Here is a 19,890-nt window from a genome sequence, read left to right on the forward strand (position 1 = left end):
TGAAACGAATTCACGTCACAGGACTTTCTCCGGGTCGCTGGATCCGGGCTGTACAGACTTCGGTGTGTCGAATCTTCTTCCCCCATCAGACGACCTTGAGATCCGGCTCGAAGGACCAAATGTCGGGTTCTGGTTCTGGGCTTAAATGCTATATTCTGTTCAGCTTGTTTGTAAAGCAAGCCATGCTAACCCGTCGCTAGTTCAAACAGACCGTAGTAGACTTTAAACAACAAAGAGACACGGAGTTCATCATGATCGTTATTTTCTTGCAAGGAGAATGAATGCGAAGTCTCCCCTTAGAGACTCCGAATTCAGACTGCCTTATCTTGCAAGGAGCAGGTCATTTTATTCTTGACAGAAAGGCACACATGTCTGGTTCTCATACAGAATGCAAAGGAGGAGACAGTTTGTGATCCTATCAGAGTCCTAGAAAAGGGGGGTGTTTGTTCAGAACGAATCATTAGCAGACGTGTCCGTGAGCGACTCAAAACCTGTTTTCGAATGGTGTCATGGAAATCTGATAAGCAGGGGAGAGACAGAGTACAAGGTTCACACAATCATTAACAGAGCCCAGAGACAGGCTGTAGAGAGTTTCATGGTGTACAAGGTTCATATACAGAATTATACAGCTTATCATTTAACATTATGAAAACATCGTCTTTAACTCTAACAATCAGTCATATCGTAGTACAGTATTTTACACAACATTGCATCCTGAACACAGGATATACACAGAATATACAATCAGCTTTGAACATCAAGAGAGAAAACAGGATCTTTACAGGAAATCTTTACAGGAAATCTTTACAGGATCTTTACAGGATCTTTACAGGAAAGTTACAAAAAGATCCTGTTTCTCATTGAACGACACGAACAACACAGTACCAGGGATGGGGGGAGGGGGGGTCAGAGAGAACAGAGTGTGAGGGGGAGGGAGGGGTGGGTGGGTGAGGGAGGGGGGGGGGGCAGAGAGAACAGGGTGTGAGGGGGAGGGAGGGGTGGGTGGGTGAGGGAGGGGGGGGGTCAGAGAGAACAGGGTGTGAGGGGGAGGGAGGGGTGGGTGGGTGAGGGAGGGGGGGGGTCAGAGAGAACAGGGTTTGACTGGGGGAGGGGGTGTCAGAGAGAGCAGGGTGTTACTCAGGGAGGGGGGGTGGGTGTCAGAGAGAGCAGGGTGTGCATTGAGTGAATGCTCTTCAAGTGTGGAGTCCTCTGAGCCCCCCCTCTAGGAGGCCCCCCCTCTAGGAGGCCCCCCCGGTCTGCTGTTGGAATACGTCGATGGTATCTTCATCCTCCATCTCCAGCTGCAAACACCAAACACACACACACGCAATGTTAACACTCTCCCCCCACTGGGAAATAACCAGAATAATAACTGTATTTGTATAGAGCTTTTCCTGCAAACGTTGCAGCTCAAAGTGCTCCAATCATTATATGATCATAATGTAATGATTTAGTAATTTAACGGCAATATTAAAAAGATGGGTTTTTAGTCTTGACTTGAACATAATGTGCTGAGGTTGCATCCCTAATGTAAACTGGCAGTGAGACACAATCTGGAGCATAACATGAGAATGCAGGCTCACCAGATCTCTTCTTTTGTACATGAAAACAGCACCAGAAGACCTTATTGTATAGAAACTGAAGTGGCTGACCAGGGGGTATTCCATCAACGTCTCTAAAGGAAAATCCAGGCTGATGTTTTTATAAATCTTGTTTTAGACAGATTAATCAAATACAGCCAGGTTTTTCTTTTTAATAAGTCTCGTGAAATTTATCATAATAAGCCTGGATTTACCTTGAGCGACATTGATGGAATACCCCCCCCCCCCCCTGAAATATGTTCACTAACCTGCGCAGGTGTGTCCGTCTCATTGATGCGCTTTCCATCAAACATAAACCTAATCTCTCTGATTGATAAACCCTGTTGAAAGACAGAAAACGTTAACACACATATAAAAACACACAAACAAAAGAATAAAAAAGAACCAGTTGTCAACCAACAAGTAAAACAAACCTTTACTGGTCTGAAAGACTTAATAGGTGCAAGCTAAACATGACAGAATTAGGCTTCACCCATCTATGATCAGGTGGGCAGCAAGCATCATCTGGCTTATGGGAGGTCCATAAGATCCTATCTGATCTACAAGGCACCTCGGGTGAAGGGGACAGGGATTGCAACTGTACAGGGCCCAATGCGTTCTACAGGGTTCTACGGGGTTCTACAGGGTTCCCACTCCTTCTGAAACATCAAACTCAAGCACCTTTCAAGGACTTTCAAGACTCAATTCCCTCAAATTCAAGGACCCAACACAGCATAGTTTGAGACAGATGTAGATGAAAATTTATATAATAGGAAGTATCCGCTCACAGACAACAATTAAAAAGAGAGGCTTGAATGTAGAGGCTTGAACACCAGATGGTCTCTTGCCTTCTCTACCACAGCACAGCAAAACAAAAGATTGTGAAATATGTGTAAAGTTAAGCAATACAGACTTATTTACTAGTTGACGAGCTAAGTAAAACATTTTTGAATATATATATTTTTTTAGAGAGAGAGGGGGGAATTCAAGCACTTCCAATGACCCCATGTCTATTTTCAAAAACTTTTAAAACCTTGATTTTTTTTCTCTCAAATTCACAAACTTTCAAGGATTTCAAGGACCCGTGGGAGCCCTGTTTCTATCATCATCTAGAAGAGAAGTCTTCTTACCTGTGTTTCACAGTACGCCTTCATCAGTTTGCTGAGCGGCATGTGCCTTTTGATTTTGAACTTGACAACCTTGCCATCTTGACCGGCGACTTTGAGGTTGATTGGGTCATTCCCGGTCAGCGATAAACGACACATTCCCGGTCAGCGATAAACGACACATGTTAGAGAGACAGTTACAGTAGTATTAAGGGGACTGGGGGATGTTGTGGTACACTACTGATTGCTGTTGGGGAGTTTGATTGGACAACAGGCGTTCCACGAGTGCTGCTCAGATTTTCCAGAGCGAACTTTACGAACGCAGCTGTCTTTGTTTTCTAAGCCCGCTCAAAAGCCTGACGTAGCGGTTAGCTTAGCATCATCACTAGCCTCCTCCTCCTCCTCCTACACAGACAAGCGGCTGAGTTACAACGCGAAACACAACAACGCTGCTTACCTTCGGCTTCTCTTCAGACATGACGTGACTGTTGTTGCTGTGTTAAAGCGTTTAAGTGTTTAACTGTGTTAAAAAGGGCTAAAGTAGACGTGAGCGCTGAGCGTCGTTTTTCTCGGGACCGCGATCACGTGAGCGCGCAAATCTATCCCATGCGCGCCCCCCGTTAATTATAACACGGTATTATAAGATAGCCAATATACTAACTAGGCTAATAGAAACAGCTATGACTTAAATATATATATATATATATATTTATATTTCTTTCTAAGCCGCAAGTACCATATGAGAGAGGCTGTTCTTGTCAGGTATATCAAAGACAGTAGAGCAGGGGCGGGGCTAAGGGGTGGCTACTTGGGCTCAAGCCCCGGATGTTTTACTTTCGGAAAATATGTAGCGGGAATATCAAAATGTTACCCGGATACAGCAGTGATATTATTTTCTGATTGGCTGTTTGGTAGCTGTAATGTTTAGACCACCTACTGCCACCCGGTGGTAGACTCGATACACTGTCAAGAGTCAAGACCCGGTCATGCGCAGTCGGGAGTCAGTGAATGCATATGCTGTAATGCGTGCACATCGAATAACTAAAGAGTCCAATTGATATCCAGTGTGTGTCTCATCATTTATACATTATATTCTTGCTACACGTCAGAATATCACAATGGCGACGAGGATTCAAAGTGGAAACGCCACCAGTGTCGATTTTTGAAGGAGGAAGAAGAAGAATCCGTCCGGAAAAGTCGAAGTGAGTAGTTAGCTAGCAAGAAGCTAAGCTAAGCTACCCAGGCTAACGCTAGTATCATGCAGTCGGCATTTTCGGGCCACATGGCCATACAGCCATTCGACACAGAAACCGATCCCAGTTCGCTTGGAACGCGATGGAACAAATGGATCAACCGATTTGAAAACTACACCGTAGCCACAAACATTACTCAAGAAATAAGGAAAAGGGCACTGCTGCTTCACTTAGCTGGAGAGAGAGTCCATGATATCTACGACACGCTGGCTGACGACAGTGATGACTATGAAAACACAAAGACGAAGCTCCACGGATATTTCTCACCGAAAAAGAACACACACTACCTTGTGTACAAGTTCAGACAAGCCATACAGCTTCCCGGTGAGTCTTTAGACACATTTCATACCAGACTGAGGATGCTAGCTAAAGATTGTGAATTTGCAGATGCAGACAGAGAAATAGTCGCGCAAATAATACAGAGCTGTACCTCATCACGGCTGCGCAGGAGAGCGCTCAGAGAGCCAAACATGACTTTGACTAATATGTTAGACCTAGGGAGAATGTTAGAGATCTCTGAACAACAGGCAGAAAGCATAGAAGAGAAGGCTGTCACCGCAATCAATGCACTGCATCTCAAGGGCGCCAAACAGCAACATGCAGCATACAGGCACAAAGAGAAGAGCTTGCAATGTAGAAACTGTGGAGGAAATTATCCACACGAGGGTGACTGTCCAGCCAGAGGGAAGGACTGCAGGGCCTGTGGAAAGCCTAACCACTATGCCAAACACTGCCGTGGTCAGAAATTTGCACATCAAAGCCAAGAGGAGGACACAGCTCACTACAAGCAGCGGAGCACTAAGAAAGTGAACCAGGTGACAGCATGCTCCGAGACCAAATCAAGAGACTCATCAAGTGGAGACGAAAGGTATGTGTATGTAATCAACAGCACAAGTATACAGCAACCCCAGACCAACATCAAGCTGAATGGTGTCAGTGTTAAAATACTGATTGATTCAGGAGCAGCTGTCAACATAATTAATGAAGATGTGTTAAACACACTTGACCCAAAGCCTATGCTCAGCACAGCCATGATCAAAATATTTCCATATGGGTCCAACAACGCTCTACCTATCATTGGTAAATTTGCATGCAAAGTACAGGCTACTAACAAGCGGACAGAGAGTGTGTTCTACGTTCTCAGAGGCGACGCCGGACAATCTCTGCTCAGCTACGCAACTGCCAGTGAACTAGGGCTGATCCAGATCATCAATATGGTGAACACGCCGCCAGTGATGCCACCCAGTGGGCGTACTGTCGCAGATGAGCTCGTGCAGAGCTACCCAGAGCTTTTCACCGGAATCGGAAAGCTGAAAGACTTCCAGGTGAAACTGCATATAGACCCCGACATCCAACCGACGTGCCAGCCGCACAGACGGGTCCCTTTCCATGTCCGTCAGAAGGTCGAGGCGGAGCTTCAGAAGCTGGAGAACGACGGTATCATTGAAACTATATCTGGACCAACACCCTGGGTTTCCCCGATCGTCACACCACCGAAGCCAAAAGACCCTGATAAAGTCCGAATCTGCGTTGATATGCGTCAGGCGAACACAGCAATTCAGCGAGAACGACATATCACCCCAACAATGGATGATGTAATACACGAGCTGAACGGTGCCAAGGTATTCTCGAAGTTGGACCTCACAGCAGGCTACCACCAGCTCGAGCTGCATCCAGAGAGTCGTTACATCACAACGTTCACAACACACCTCGGGCTAAGAAGATACAAACGCCTGAACTTCGGTATATCATCCGCCGCTGAAGTGTTCCAGAACGCCATCTGCCAGACGCTGCAAGGTATACCGGGCGTGAAGAACCTCAGCGATGACATCATCATCTATGGCGTCTCTCAGGAAGCACACGACGACACTCTGAGAGCAGTGTTTAAAAGACTGAAAGACAGTGGGTTGACACTCAATCGCAACAAATGCGAATTCAACAAGCAGCGCCTTGAATTCTTTGGGTTCATTTTTTCTGCCGACGGGATTTCTGCAGATCGAAAGAAGGTGTCAGCCATTCACGACGCCAGCGACCCCAAAGATCCAGGTGAGATCAGAAGTCTTCTGGGCATGGCCAACTACTGCGCCAGGTTCATAAAGGACTACTCAACCATCACTGCACCGCTCCGTGGGCTCACGAAGAAGGACGCTCCGTGGCAGTGGGGCAGTGATCAAGCTACGGCACTCCAGACGCTCAAGGACAGCCTGACGAGCGACACAACAATGTCATATTTCGATCCCAGGAAGGAGACGGAGCTCATTGTTGATGGAAGTCCGGTGGGGCTAGGCGCCATCCTCTGTCAGAAAGGAGGAGGGGGAGAGAAGCGCATCATAGCCTACGCCAGCCGCGCACTCAGTGATGTAGAAACGAGATACTCGCAAACAGAACGTGAGGCCCTAGCCATCATCTGGAGCTGCGAACATTTTCACCTGTATCTGTATGGACATCCATTCACCATGGTAACCGACCACAAACCATTGGAGATGATATGGAATAACCCGAGATCAAAACAACCTGCACGGATCGAGAGATGGGGCCTCAGACTACAGCCGTACAACTTCAGAGTGGAATATAGAAAAGGAGCTGACAATCCAGCTGACTACATGTCTAGACACCCTCTCCCGGTACAGTCGTCACAGAACACAAGAGCATCCAAGGTTGCAGAGGAGTACGTTAACTTCGTAGCACTTCAAGCAACACCCAAGGCGATGACACTACAAGAGATACAGCGAGAGACATTGAAAGACACACTCCTGCAACAGGTCAGTGCACACATCAGAAATAACTCATGGCGTTTAATCACAGACCGCTCACCAGGTGCTGCTGCACTGAAACCATACAAGCTCGTCAGTGATGAACTCACAGTGTCCACAGGTAACGACATCATACTGCGAGGCACCAGGATTGTCATACCTGCAGCTCTACAGCAGAGGGCGCTGCAGATTGCTCATGAAAGCCACCAGGGCGTAGCTAAGACAAAGGCCCTACTCAGAGAAAAGGTATGGTTCCCTACCATAGACCAACAGGTAGAGACCATCACCAAGACCTGCCTCCCATGTCAAGTGAACACTCCAGTTACCCGGACCGAACCACTCAAAATGTCTGAGCTGCCAGACGCACCATGGCACAGTGTTAGTGCTGACTTTTATGGCCCACTCCCATCGGGAGAATACCTGTTAGTTATAGTCGATGACTACACACGATACCCAATTGTTGAGCCAATTCGATCTACCTCAGCAAACACAGTCATACCAGTCATGGACAAAGTCTTCTCCATGTTTGGAATCCCAAGAATTGTTAAGACTGACAACGGACCTCCTTTCAACAGCAACCAGTTCGCTGAGTTTGCCAACTACCTAGGGTTTAAGCACAGGAAGATAACACCTCTATGGCCACAAGCTAATGCCACAGCTGAGAGATTCATGCGCACCGTCGGGAAAGTACTCAGAATCGCCCAGATGCAGAGGATGCCATGGAAACAACAGCTGCACGTCTTCCTGCGTGAGTACAGGTCCACTCCCCACAGCACGACGAACACGTCACCTGCCGAGTTACTATTCCAACGGAAGATGACCACCAAGCTACCCTCAGCAGACACAATCACCATCCCTGCTGACGAAGAGATACGCAGAATCGACAGAGAGGCCAAGGCAAAGATGAAAGCTCTCTCAGATGCTCGACGACACGCTACGCCTTCTGACATCAAGCCAGGAGACACCGTCCTGTGTCGTCAACCAAAACAGAACAAGCTTACTACGCCTTACAACGCAGAGCCGCTCACAGTAATCGATGTCAAAGGTTCCATGATAACAGCTGGAAGAAGTGGTTACACCACCACTAGGAACAGTTCATTCTTTAAGAAGATTGTCCGAGACAACCCAGACACTCTAATGGACTTAAGTTCAGAGGTCAGTGAGGAAGCAGGCCCAGCTACGCCTCCACCCGCACCTCCGCCGAGGTATCCAGTTAGGGAGAACAGACAACCTCCCGCATACCTGCGTGACTTCGATTAAAGAGCAGGAGTACCAAAGGACTGTTAACATGTTCTTCCGAGTTAACAATGTTCCAAGTTAATGGACTGTTTGAATGTTATGCACTTTATCATTTATTAAAAAAAAAGGAGTGATGTAATGTTTAGACCACCTACTGCCACCCGGTGGTAGACTCGATACACTGTCAAGAGTCAAGACCCGGTCATGCGCAGTCGGGAGTCAGTGAATGCATATGCTGTAATGCGTGCACATCGAATAACTAAAGAGTCCAATTGATATCCAGTGTGTGTCTCATCATTTATACATTATATTCTTGCTACACGTCAGAATATCACAGTAGCTATATTTTTAAATTTGATTAGGGTTGCAGACCGAAAAAAGTGCAAACAAACAACTAGACAGGAACACAACACAGGGTACCGTTTGAAATATGGAACTGAAAGAAAACCTTGTACGTCTACAGAATGCTCCATAGATAGTCTGCTGGATATAAATACTACAAGCTGTTCTCCAATATAATCCCTGCACAGTGGATTTCATCACTTTTTCATCAAAACATGTCAGCTTTAGCTGCTTGATTTGGCATCTTATTAACAGCTTTTACATCACTATGGCCCACCATACAGTTTGGAGCGCTAGATCCTGTAGTAAGCAAAGTTCTTCCTGCGGAACCTGTGAAGATCTCCAAGAGCATCACACTTCAAGCATGTGATACCATCATTATTATAGTATGGTGGACAGACACCAGAGTGTTCCCTTTCCATGAACTGCTAAGCAAGGCTGGAGTCACTGACAGACAGAGAGCATGGGCTACCAGCTAAGACCACATCCATTTGACCTATTCCCTTTCTAAACTACACTGTCAACCCTACAATTATTCAACTCCCATTGTTTTGCTGGTAAGACTGTTGACTGTTATGCATTGTCAAGAAAATGTGAGTCTGAAACAGGGCAATATCGCCATCAGGTGGTTTTGAGTTGACATTGCCAGTTCAGAGCACGTTCTTTACTGGAATGAATGAATGAATGAATGGTCTTTATTGTCATTGCTATAGTACAGGTACCAAACAACGAAATTTGGGAGGGGCGGCTCCCCTGGTGGTAGGAAAGAGAAAAAAAACAAAAAAAAACAAGAAGGGAAAGGAGCTGGTTTACATAAATAAAGGCTATGTACACTATCCACTATACTATACTGTACAGATAAAACACTGTGCTGTACTCTATGCTATGCTATACCTATTCTAACATTTCCTATTTCTCTGCAACCTTATGTACCCTAGGGTTGTCACACTGCACTTGGACTGCTTGCCTTGCTTGCCACCATGTGTCTGCATTTGAGATTCAAATGCATACTCTATGCATGGTGTGTCTTCTCATCAACAGCTATCTTCTTTGTCAATCTTTGAATGCACAGGGACACAATATAGAAAGCAACTGTATGTCTTATTGTTCAACTTCAACATTATTGAGTATTCTTGAACACACTTGAAATCCCTCAAATACATGGATGGTAATAAGGGTATGTTTGATGACACTGATTATAAGTGTGTCTTTAATGCATTCCTAACCGTCATGATTCAGGACCACACATAATTCTGTCCATCAGAAGCTCCAGACAGCAAATACTCCCCCTTGTGGTAAAAAAAAAAAACTGTACTGTATCCTCGTGCTTGAGCACACAGGCCACTTGTGATGAAGCCAGCCAGGTCCACCGTCCTCACATACAACATCTGGCCCTGAAGGGCTGAACTAGAGGTATATTATCAGACAAATATCAGCAATTCCCTTTGAACCACAAGCGGGAATTTGGGGACACCACCAAGAAGAAAGAGGTTGTTAAAGGTTAAAGGTTAAAGGTTAAAGGTTATACCCATGAAATGGAAGACATCAGTCATATCGTAGTACAGTATTTTACACAACATTGCATCCTGAACACAGGATATACACAGAATATACAATCAGCTTTGAACATCAAGAGAGAAAACAGGATCTTTACAGGAAATCTTTACAGGAAATCTTTACAGGATCTTTACAGGATCTTTACAGGAAAGTTACAAAAAGATCCTGTTTCTCATTGAACGACACGAACAACACGGTACCAGGGATGGGGGGAGGGGGGGGGGGGGTCAGAGAGAACAGGGTGTGAGGGGGAGGGAGGGGTGGGTGGGTGAGGGAGGGGGGGGGGTCAGAGAGAACAGGGTGTGAGGGGGAGGGAGGGGTGGGTGGGTGAGGGAGGGGGGGGGGTCAGAGAGAACAGGGTGTGAGGGGGAGGGAGGGGTGGGTGGGTGAGGGAGGGGGGGGGGGGCAGAGAGAACAGGGTGTGAGGGGGAGGGAGGGGTGGGTGGGTGAGGGAGGGGGGGGGTCAGAGAGAACAGGGTGTGAGGGGGAGGGAGGGGGGGGGGGGTGAGGGAGGGGGGGGGTCAGAGAGAACAGGGTGTGAGGGGGAGGGAGGGGTGGGTGGGTGAGGGAGGGGGGGGGTCAGAGAGAACAGGGTGTGAGGGGGAGGGAGGGGTGGGTGGGTGAGGGAGGGGGGGGGTCAGAGAGAACAGGGTGTGAGGGGGAGGGAGGGGTGGGTGGGTGAGGGAGGGGGGGGCAGAGAGAACAGGGTTTGACTGGGGGAGGGGGTGTCAGAGAGAGCAGGGTGTTACTCAGGGAGGGGGGGTGGGTGTCAGAGAGAGCAGGGTGTGCATTGAGTGGATGCTCTTCAAGTGTGGAGTCCTCTGAGCCCCCCCTCTAGGAGGCCCCCCCGGTCTGCTGTTGGAATACGTCGATGGTATCTTCATCCTCCATCTCCAGCTGCAAACACCAAACACACACACGCAATGTTAACACTCTCCCCCCACTGGGAAATAACCAGAATAATAACTGTATTTGTATAGAGCTTTTCCTGCAAACGTTGCAGCTCAAAGTGCTCCAATCATTATATGATCATAATGTAATGATTTAGTAATTTAACGGCAATATTAAAAAGATGGGTTTTTAGTCTTGACTTGAACATAATGTGCTGAGGTTGCATCCCTAATGTAAACTGGCAGTGAGACACAATCTGGAGCATAACATGAGAATGCAGCCTCACCAGATCTCTTCTTTTGTACATGAAAACAGCACCAGAAGACCTTATTGTATAGAAACTGAAGTGGCTGACCAGGGGGTATTCCATCAACGTCTCTAAAGGAAAATCCAGGCTGATGTTTTTATAAATCTTGTTTTAGACAGATTAATCAAAATACAGCCAGGTTTTTCTTTTTAATAAGTCTCGTGAAATTTATCATAATAAGCCTGGATTTACCTTGAGCGACATTGATGGAATACCCCCCCCCCCCCCTGAAATATGTTCACTAACCTGCGCAGGTGTGTCCGTCTCATTGATGGGCTTTCCATCTAACATAAACCTAATCTCTCTGATTGATAAACCCTGTTGAAAGACAGAAAACGTTAACACGCATATAAAAACACACAAACAAAAGAATAAAAAAGAACCAGTTGTCAACCAACAAGTAAAACAAACCTTTACTGGTCTGAAAGACTTAATAGGTGCAAGCTAAACATGACAGAATTAGGCTGCACCCATCTATGATCAGGTGGGCAGCAAGCATCATCTGGCTTATGGGAGGTCCATAAGATCCTATCTGATCTACAAGGCACCTCGGGTGAAGGGGACAGGGATTGCAACTGTACAGGGCCCAATGCGTTCTACAGGGTTCTACAGGGTTCTACAGGGTTCCCACTCCTTCTGAAACATCAAACTCAAGCACCTTTCAAGGACTTTCAAGACTCAATTCCCTCAAATTCAAGGACCCAACACGGCATAGTTTGAGACAGATGTAGATGAGAATTTATATAATAGGAAGTATCCGCTCACAGACAACAATTCAAAAGAGAGGCTTGAATGTAGAGGCTTGAACACCAGATGGTCTCTTGCCTTCTCTACCACAGCACAGCAAAACAAAAGATTGTGAAATATGTGTAAAGTTAAGCAATACAGACTTATTTACTAGTTGACGAGCTAAGTAAAACATTTTTGAATATATCTTTTTTTTTAGAGAGAGAGGGGGGAATTCAAGCACTTCCAATGACCCCATGTCTATTTTCAAAAACTTTTAAAACCTTGATTTTTTTCTCTCAAATTCACAAACTTTCAAGGATTTCAAGGACCCGTGGGAGCCCTGTTTCTATCATCATCTAGAAGAGAAGTCTTCTTACCTGTGTTTCACAGTACGCCTTCATCAGTTTGCTGAGCGGCATGTGCCTTTTGATTTTGAACTTGACAACCTTGCCATCTTGACCGGCGACTTTGAGGTTGATTCGGTCATTCCCGGTCTTGACACCTTCCTTCAAAACACAGCGATAAACGACACATGTTAGAGAGACAGTTACAGTAGTATTAAGGGGACTGGGGGATGTTGTGGTACACTACTGATTGCTGTTGGGGAGTTTGATTGGACAACAGGCGTTCCACGAGTGCTGCTCAGATTTTCCAGAGCGAACTTTACGAACGCAGCTGTCTTTGTTTTCTAAGCCCCGCTCAAAAGCCTGACGTAGCGGTTAGCTTAGCATCATCACTAGCCTCCTCCTCCTCCTACACAGACAAGCGGCTGAGTTACAACGCGAAACACAACAACGCTGCTTACCTTCGGCTTCTCTTCAGACATGATGTGACTGTTGTTGCTGTGAGGCTTTAAAAAGGCAAAGACAGACGTAAAAGACACAAGTAAAGACAGACGTGAGCGCTGAGCGTCGTTTTTCTCGGGACCGCGATCACGTGAGCGCGCATCACGTGAGCGCTCTATCCCATGCGCGCCCCCCGTTAATTATAACACGGTATTATAAGATAGCCTATATACTAACTAGGCTAATAGAAACAGCTATGACTTAAATATATACAGGTGCTGGTCAATTAGAATATCATCAAAAAGTTGATTTATGTCAGTAATTCCATTCAAAAAGTAAAACTTGTATATTATATTCATTCATTCCACACAGACTGATATATTTCAAATGTTTATTTCTTTTAATTTTGATGATTATTACTGACAACTAATGAAGATCCCAAATACAGTATCTCAGAAAATTAGAATATTACTTAAGACCAATACAAAACAAGTTTTTTTTAAAAATGTTGGCCAACTGAAACGTATGAACACGGAAAGTATGAGCATGTACAGCACTCAATACTTAGTTGGTGCTCCTTTTGCCTGAATTACTGCAACAATGCGGCGTGGCATGGAGTCCATCAGTCTGTGGCACTGCTCAGGTGTTATGAGAGCCCAGGTTGCTCTGATAGTGGAGGGGTGGGTGGGTGAGGGAGGGGGGGGGTCAGAGAGAACAGGGTGTGAGGGGGAGGGAGGGGTGGGTGGGTGAGGGAGGGGGGGGGGCAGAGAGAACAGGGTTTGAGGGGGAGGGAGGGGTGGGTGAGGGAGGGGGAGGGTCAGAGAGAACAGGGTGTGAGGGGGAGGGAGGGGTGGGTGGGTGAGGGAGGGGGGGGTCAGAGAGAACAGGGTTTGACTGGGGGAGGGGGTGTCAGAGAGAGCAGGGTGTTACTCAGGGAGGGGGGGTGGGTGTCAGAGAGAGCAGGGTGTGCATTGAGTGGATGCTCTTCAAGTGTGGAGTCCTCTGAGCCCCCCCTCTAGGAGGCCCCCCCTCTAGGAGGCCCCCCCGGTCTGCTGTTGGAATAAGTCGATGGTATCTTCATCCTCCATCTCCAGCTGCAAACACCAAACACACACACGCAATGTTAACACTCTCCCCCCACTGGGAAATAACCAGAATAATAACTGTATTTGTATAGAGCTTTTCCTGCAAACGTTGCAGCTCAAAGTGCTCCAATCATTATATGATCATAATGTAATGATTTAGTAATTTAACGGCAATATTAAAAAGATGGGTTTTTAGTCTTGACTTGAACATAATGTGCTGAGGTTGCATCCCTAATGTAAACTGGCAGTGAGACACAATCTGGAGCATAACATGAGAATGCAGCCTCACCAGATCTCTTCTTTTGTACATGAAAACAGCACCAGAAGACCTTATTGTATAGAAACTGAAGTGGCTGACCAGGGGGTATTCCATCAACATCTCTAAAGGAAAATCCAGGCTGATGTTTTTATAAATCTTGTTTTAGACAGATTAATCAAAATACAGCCAGGTTTTTCTTTTTAATAAGTCTCGTGAAATTTATCATAATAAGCCTGGATTTACCTTGAGCGACATTGATGGAATACCCCCCCCCCCCCTGAAATATGTTCACTAACCTGCGCAGGTGTGTCCGTCTCATTGATGCGCTTTCCATCAAACATAAACCTAATCTCTCTGATTGATAAACCCTGTTGAAAGACAGAAAACGTTAACACGCATATAAAAACACACAAACAAAAGAATAAAAAAGAACCATTTGTCAACCAACAAGTAAAACAAACCTTTACTGGTCTGAAAGACTTAATAGGTGCAATCTAAACATGACAGAATTAGGCTGCACCCATCTATGATCAGGTGGGCAGCAAGCATCATCTGGCTTATGGGAGGTCCATAAGATCCTATCTGATCTACAAGGCACCTCGGGTGAAGGGGACAGGGATTGCAACTGTACAGGGCCCAATGCGTTCTACAGGGTTCTACAGGGTTCTACAGGGTTCCCACTCCTTCTGAAACATCAAACTCAAGCACTTTTCAAGGACTTTCAAGACTCAATTCCCTCAAATTCAAGGACCCAACACGGCATAGTTTGAGACAGATGTAGATGAGAATTTATATAATAGGAAGTATCCGCTCACAGACAACAATTAAAAAGAGAGGCTTGAATGTAGAGGCTTGAACACCAGATGGTCTCTTGCCTTCTCTACCACAGCACAGCAAAACAAAAGATTGTGAAATATGTGTAAAGTTAAGCAATACAGACTTATTTACTAGTTGACGAGCTAAGTAAAACATTTTTGAATATATCTTTTTTTTAGAGAGAGAGGGGGGAATTCAAGCACTTCCAATGACCCCATGTCTATTTTCAAAAACGTTTAAAACCTTGATTTTTTTTCTCTCAAATTCACAAACTTTCAAGGATTTCAAGGACCCGTGGGAGCCCTGTTTCTATCATCATCTAGAAGAGAAGTCTTCTTACCTGTGTTTCACAGTACGCCTTCATCAGTTTGCTGAGCGGCATGTGCCTTTTGATTTTGAACTTGACAACCTTGCCATCTTGACCGGCGACTTTGAGGTTGATTCGGTCATTCCCGGTCTTGACACCTTCCTTCAAAACACAGCGATAAACGACACATGTTAGAGAGACAGTTACAGTAGTATTAAGGGGACTGGGGGATGTTGTGGTACACTACTGATTGCTGTTGGGGAGTTTGATTGGACAACAGGCGTTCCACGAGTGCTGCTCAGATTTTCCAGAGCGAACTTTACGAACGCAGCTGTCTTTGTTTTCTAAGCCCCGCTCAAAAGCCTGACGTAGCGGTTAGCTTAGCATCATCACTAGCCTCCTCCTCCTCCTACACAGACAAGCGGCTGAGTTACAACTCGAAACACAACAACGCTGCTTACCTTCGGCTTCTCTTCAGACATGATGTGACTGTTGTTGCTGTGAGGCTTTAAAAAGGCAAAGACAGACGTAAAAGACACAAGTAAAGACAGACGTGAGCGCTGAGCGTCGTTTTTCTCGGGACCGCGATCACGTGAGCGCGCATCACGTGAGCGCTCTATCCCATGCGCGCCCCCCGTTAATTATAACACGGTATTATAAGATAGCCTATATACTAACTAGGCTAATAGAAACAGCTATGACTTAAATATATACAGGTGCTGGTCAATTAGAATATCATCAAAAAGTTGATTTATGTCAGTAATTCCATTCAAAAAGTAAAACTTGTATATTATATTCATTCATTCCACACAGACTGATATATTTCAAATGTTTATTTCTTTTAATTTTGATGATTATTACTGACAACTAATGAAGATCCCAAATACAGTATCTCAGAAAATTAGAATATTACTTAAGACCAATACAAAACAAGTTTTTTTTTTAAATGTTGGCCAACTGAAACGTATGAACACGGAAAGTATGAGCATGTACAGCACTCAATACTTAGTTGGTGCTCCTTTTGCCTGAATTACTGCAGCAATGCGGCGTGGCATGGAGTCCATCAGTCTGTGGCACTGCTCAGGTGTTATGAGAGCCCAGGTTGCTCTGATAGTGGCCTTCAGCTCTTCTGCATTGTTGGGTCTGGCGCATCGCATCTTCCTCTTCACAATGGTCAGGCGAGTTTGCTGGCCAATTAAGAACAGGGATACCATGGTCCAGGCACGCGGGAAGGTATTTTGACTGGGGGTGCTGAGGTGCTGTCTATATACGCTACAGGGAAAAAAATTGCCAGGGAAAAAATTATAACGATTTCTCTCCCTCCCTCCCTACCTCTCGCTGATTGCTCGTTCGCTCACACGCACACAGTGGCATAACGACGGGCCCCAATGCACGGGCAATAATAGTTAAGCACGCACGCACCTACACACTACAAAGACGTAACGTTCAATATTTTACCAACAATGTGTTGGAATTTACAGTAATTTCCACTCAGCTCACAGTGTCCCACAATGTCCACAAACATGATGTTGACCATTATTACAGACAGCACTCCATGTCGATTGTTATTGCCTCTTAACGGAAGCCCTTCGCTGCCGAAGAATCGGATGGATCTGAATATCAGTTCTAATACGTTTCTGGCCGTCTGTTGCTCTTTCTCAACAACGTCCGACAGTAGAGCATTAATGGGAGTGTTGTTAAGCTCAGCATCTTCTTCCAACTCCACTTCAATTGTTCTGGCTGATTTAGCATTTTTGCTAAAGAACACAGAGATTCCCTAGCAAGATATGACCATGTGATCACTAACATTAAAACTAACAAACACATTTTTACATTTATTACAAAAAACACATTTATTTGTATTCCCAAAAGCAACAATAGTTCTTATATTGTTTTAAATTATTGTTTGAATAATATTTTTATTTTTTTAATTCAGGCAGGAGGAGCTCCTTCTGCCTGCCGCTAGGGGGTGCTGCAGCACCCTCAGCACCCCCCTTCCCGCGTCCCTGCCATGGTCCTTAAACCAGGTACTGGTAGCTTTGGCACTGTGTGCAGGTGCCAAGTCCTGTTGGAAAATGAAATCTGCATCTCCATAAAGTTGGTCAGAAGCAGGAAGCATGAAGTGCTCTAAAACTTCCTGGTAGACGTCTGCGTTGACCCTGGACCTCAGAAAACACAGTGGACCAACACCAGCAGATGACATGGCACCCCAAACCATCACTGATGGTGGAAACTTTACACTGGACTTCAAGCAACGTGGATTCTGTGCCTCTCCTCTCTTCCTCCAGACTCTGGGACCTTGATTTCCAAAGGAAATACAAAATGTACTTTCATCAGAGAACATAACTTTGGACAACTCAGCAGCAGTCCAGTCCTTTTTGTCTTTAGCCCAGGCGAGACGCTTCTGACGCTGTCTCTTGTTCAAGAGTGGCTTGACACAAGGAATGCGACAGCTGAAACCCATGTCTTGCATACGTCTGTGTGTGGTGGTTCTTGAAGCACTGACTCCAGCTGCAGTCCACTCTTTGTGAATCTCCCCCACATTTTTGAATTGGCTTTGTTTCACAATCCTCTCCAGGGTGTGGTTATCCCTATTGCTTGTACACTGTTTTCTACCACATCTTTTCCTTCCCTTCGCCTCTCTATTAATTTGCTTGGACACAGAGCTCTGTGAACAGCCAGCCTCTTTAGCAATGACCTTTTGTGTCTTGCCCTCCTTGTGCAAGGTGTCAATGGTCGTCTTTTGGACAACTGTCAGGTCAGCAGTCTTCCCCATGATTGTGTATAGCCTACAGAACTGGACTGAGGGACCATTTAAAGGCGTTTGCTGGTGTTTTGAGTTAATTAGCTGATTAGAGTGTGGCACCAGGTGTCTCAATATTGAACCTTTTCACAATATTCTAATTTTCGGAGATACTGAATTAGTTTTTTTTTTATTAGTTGTCAGTAATAATCATCAAAATTAACTGCAAACATTTTTGGTTCATTCATGGTTCAACATTCCTAACATCTTAATAGTATACATATCCAATAGAATATGTATTTAAGTGTGTCTAAGGAGTCATTAAGTGCCTTAAAAATGGTCTAGTTATGCTGCTGCTGCTACAATCCTCCAAGGTGTGCTGGATCCGCCCAGCGTCCTCTGTTAGAGGGGTGCATAGTGGTTATCTCTTGTCTGTTAGAGGGGTGCATAGTGGTTATCTCTTGTCTGTTAGAGGGGTGCATAGTGGTTATCTCTTGTCTGTTAGAGGGGTGCATAGTGGTTATCTCTTGTCTGTTAGAGGGTTGCATAGTGGTTATCTCCTGTCTGTTAGAGGGGTGCATAGTGGTTATCTCTTGTCTGTTAGAGGGGTGCATAGTGGTTATCTCTTGTCTGTTAGAGGGGTGCATAGTGGTCATCTCTTGTCTGTTAGAGGGGTGCATAGTGGTTATCTCTTGTCTGTTAGAGGGGTGCATAGTGGTTATCTCCTGTCTGTTAGAGGGGTGCATATTGGTTATCTCTTGTCCTCTGTTAGAGGGGTGCATAGTGGTTATCTCTTGTTCTCTGTTAGAGGGGTGCATAGTGGTTATCTCTTGTCCTCTGTTAGAGGGGTGCATAGTGGTCATCTCTTGTCCTCTGTTAGAGGGGTGCATAGTGGTTATCTCTTGTCTGTTAGAGGGGTGCATAGTGGTCATCTCTTGTCCTCTGTTAGAGGGGTGCATAGTGGTTATCTCTTGTCCTCTGTTAGAGGGGTGCATAGTGGTTATCTCTTGTCCTCTGTTACAGGGGTGCATAGTGGTCATCTCTTGTCCTCTGTTAGAGGGGTGCATAGTGGTCATATCATATCTTGTTCTCTGTTAGAGGGGTGCATAGTGGTCATCTCTTGTCCTCTGTTAGAGGGGTGCATAGTGGTTATCTCTTGTTCTCTGTTAGAGGGGTGCATAGTGGTCATCTCTTGTCTGTTAGAGGGGTGCATAGTGGTTATCTCTTGTCCTCTGTTAGAGGGGTGCATAGTGGTTATCTCTTGTCTGTTAGAGGGGTGCATAGTGGTTATCTCTTGTCTGTTAGAGGGGTGCATAGTGGCTATCTCTTGTCCTCTGTTAGAGGGGTGCATGGTGGCTATCTCTCGTCCTCTGTTAGAGGGGTGCGTAGTGGTTATCTCTTGCAGTTGCCGGGAGCAACACTGTCAGATTCAGCAGTTCTTTTGTCTTTGTATAGTTTTGCACTATCATAACATCTCTCAATCTAACCCCTGACTCTGGCCGTGGTAGAAAACACTCATCTTTGTAAAACAGAATTAACATTACAAACTCGAGAGGGACCAGTTTTTTTTGTTGCATGAATTTATTTTAGCCAATGTTCAATGATGAAACATATTTCAACAATGTCTCTATCTACTAACAGGCTCTACTGTTATACCCGCATGTCACTAGCCAGGTATTTTCACCGTTCACACATGAGTGAAATGCCCGACAATTCCCGGGTTGCTCCCTTTCACACATGGCTCCGACCCAGGTCTTGAATCACACATTCAACTGGATGCAGAACTGGAATGAGACAGGCGCGTGAGACTGCCATATACCATATATATATATATATATATATATATATATATATATATATATATATACGTATATATCTGCCATATATCATACCTCCATTTTATATGTATTTATTATCATATTTTCCACATTAATTTAACAGCGAGTCAACTCGTATTATGCTTACCATCACCAAGTTGGCTCGCCAAATAAAGCACTTGATTACCGTTGATATAAACATACTAGTCCAAAAGCACAGTATGGGAGAACTTGGTGATGGTAAGCATAATACAATATTTCCATAAAACATAATACATAATACATTAACTCAATTAGACATATTGCTATGCGCTCTGCGCT

At 45.3% G+C, this 19,890-nt stretch overlaps 1 protein-coding gene across 1 annotated transcript; it reads right to left on the reverse strand.

The window, feature by feature from the left end:
• Positions 1-10,664: 10,664 nt before the first annotated feature.
• Positions 10,665-12,583, reverse strand: LOC308168492 (small ubiquitin-related modifier 3-like; the record flags this gene model as incomplete). The annotated part of the gene is made up of 4 exons (XM_080543092.1): positions 10,665-10,727; positions 11,275-11,346; positions 12,135-12,263; positions 12,563-12,583. The coding sequence occupies 4 exons, from the start codon at positions 12,581-12,583 to the stop codon at positions 10,665-10,667; spliced, it is 285 nt and encodes a 94-aa protein (XP_080399218.1).
• Between the last annotated feature and the right edge of the window lie 7,307 nt (positions 12,584-19,890).

Source organism: Nansenia antarctica (genome assembly GCF_963989245.1).
Source record: "Nansenia antarctica genome assembly, chromosome: 12".
Classification (NCBI taxonomy): Eukaryota; Metazoa; Chordata; class Actinopteri; order Argentiniformes; family Microstomatidae; genus Nansenia; species Nansenia antarctica.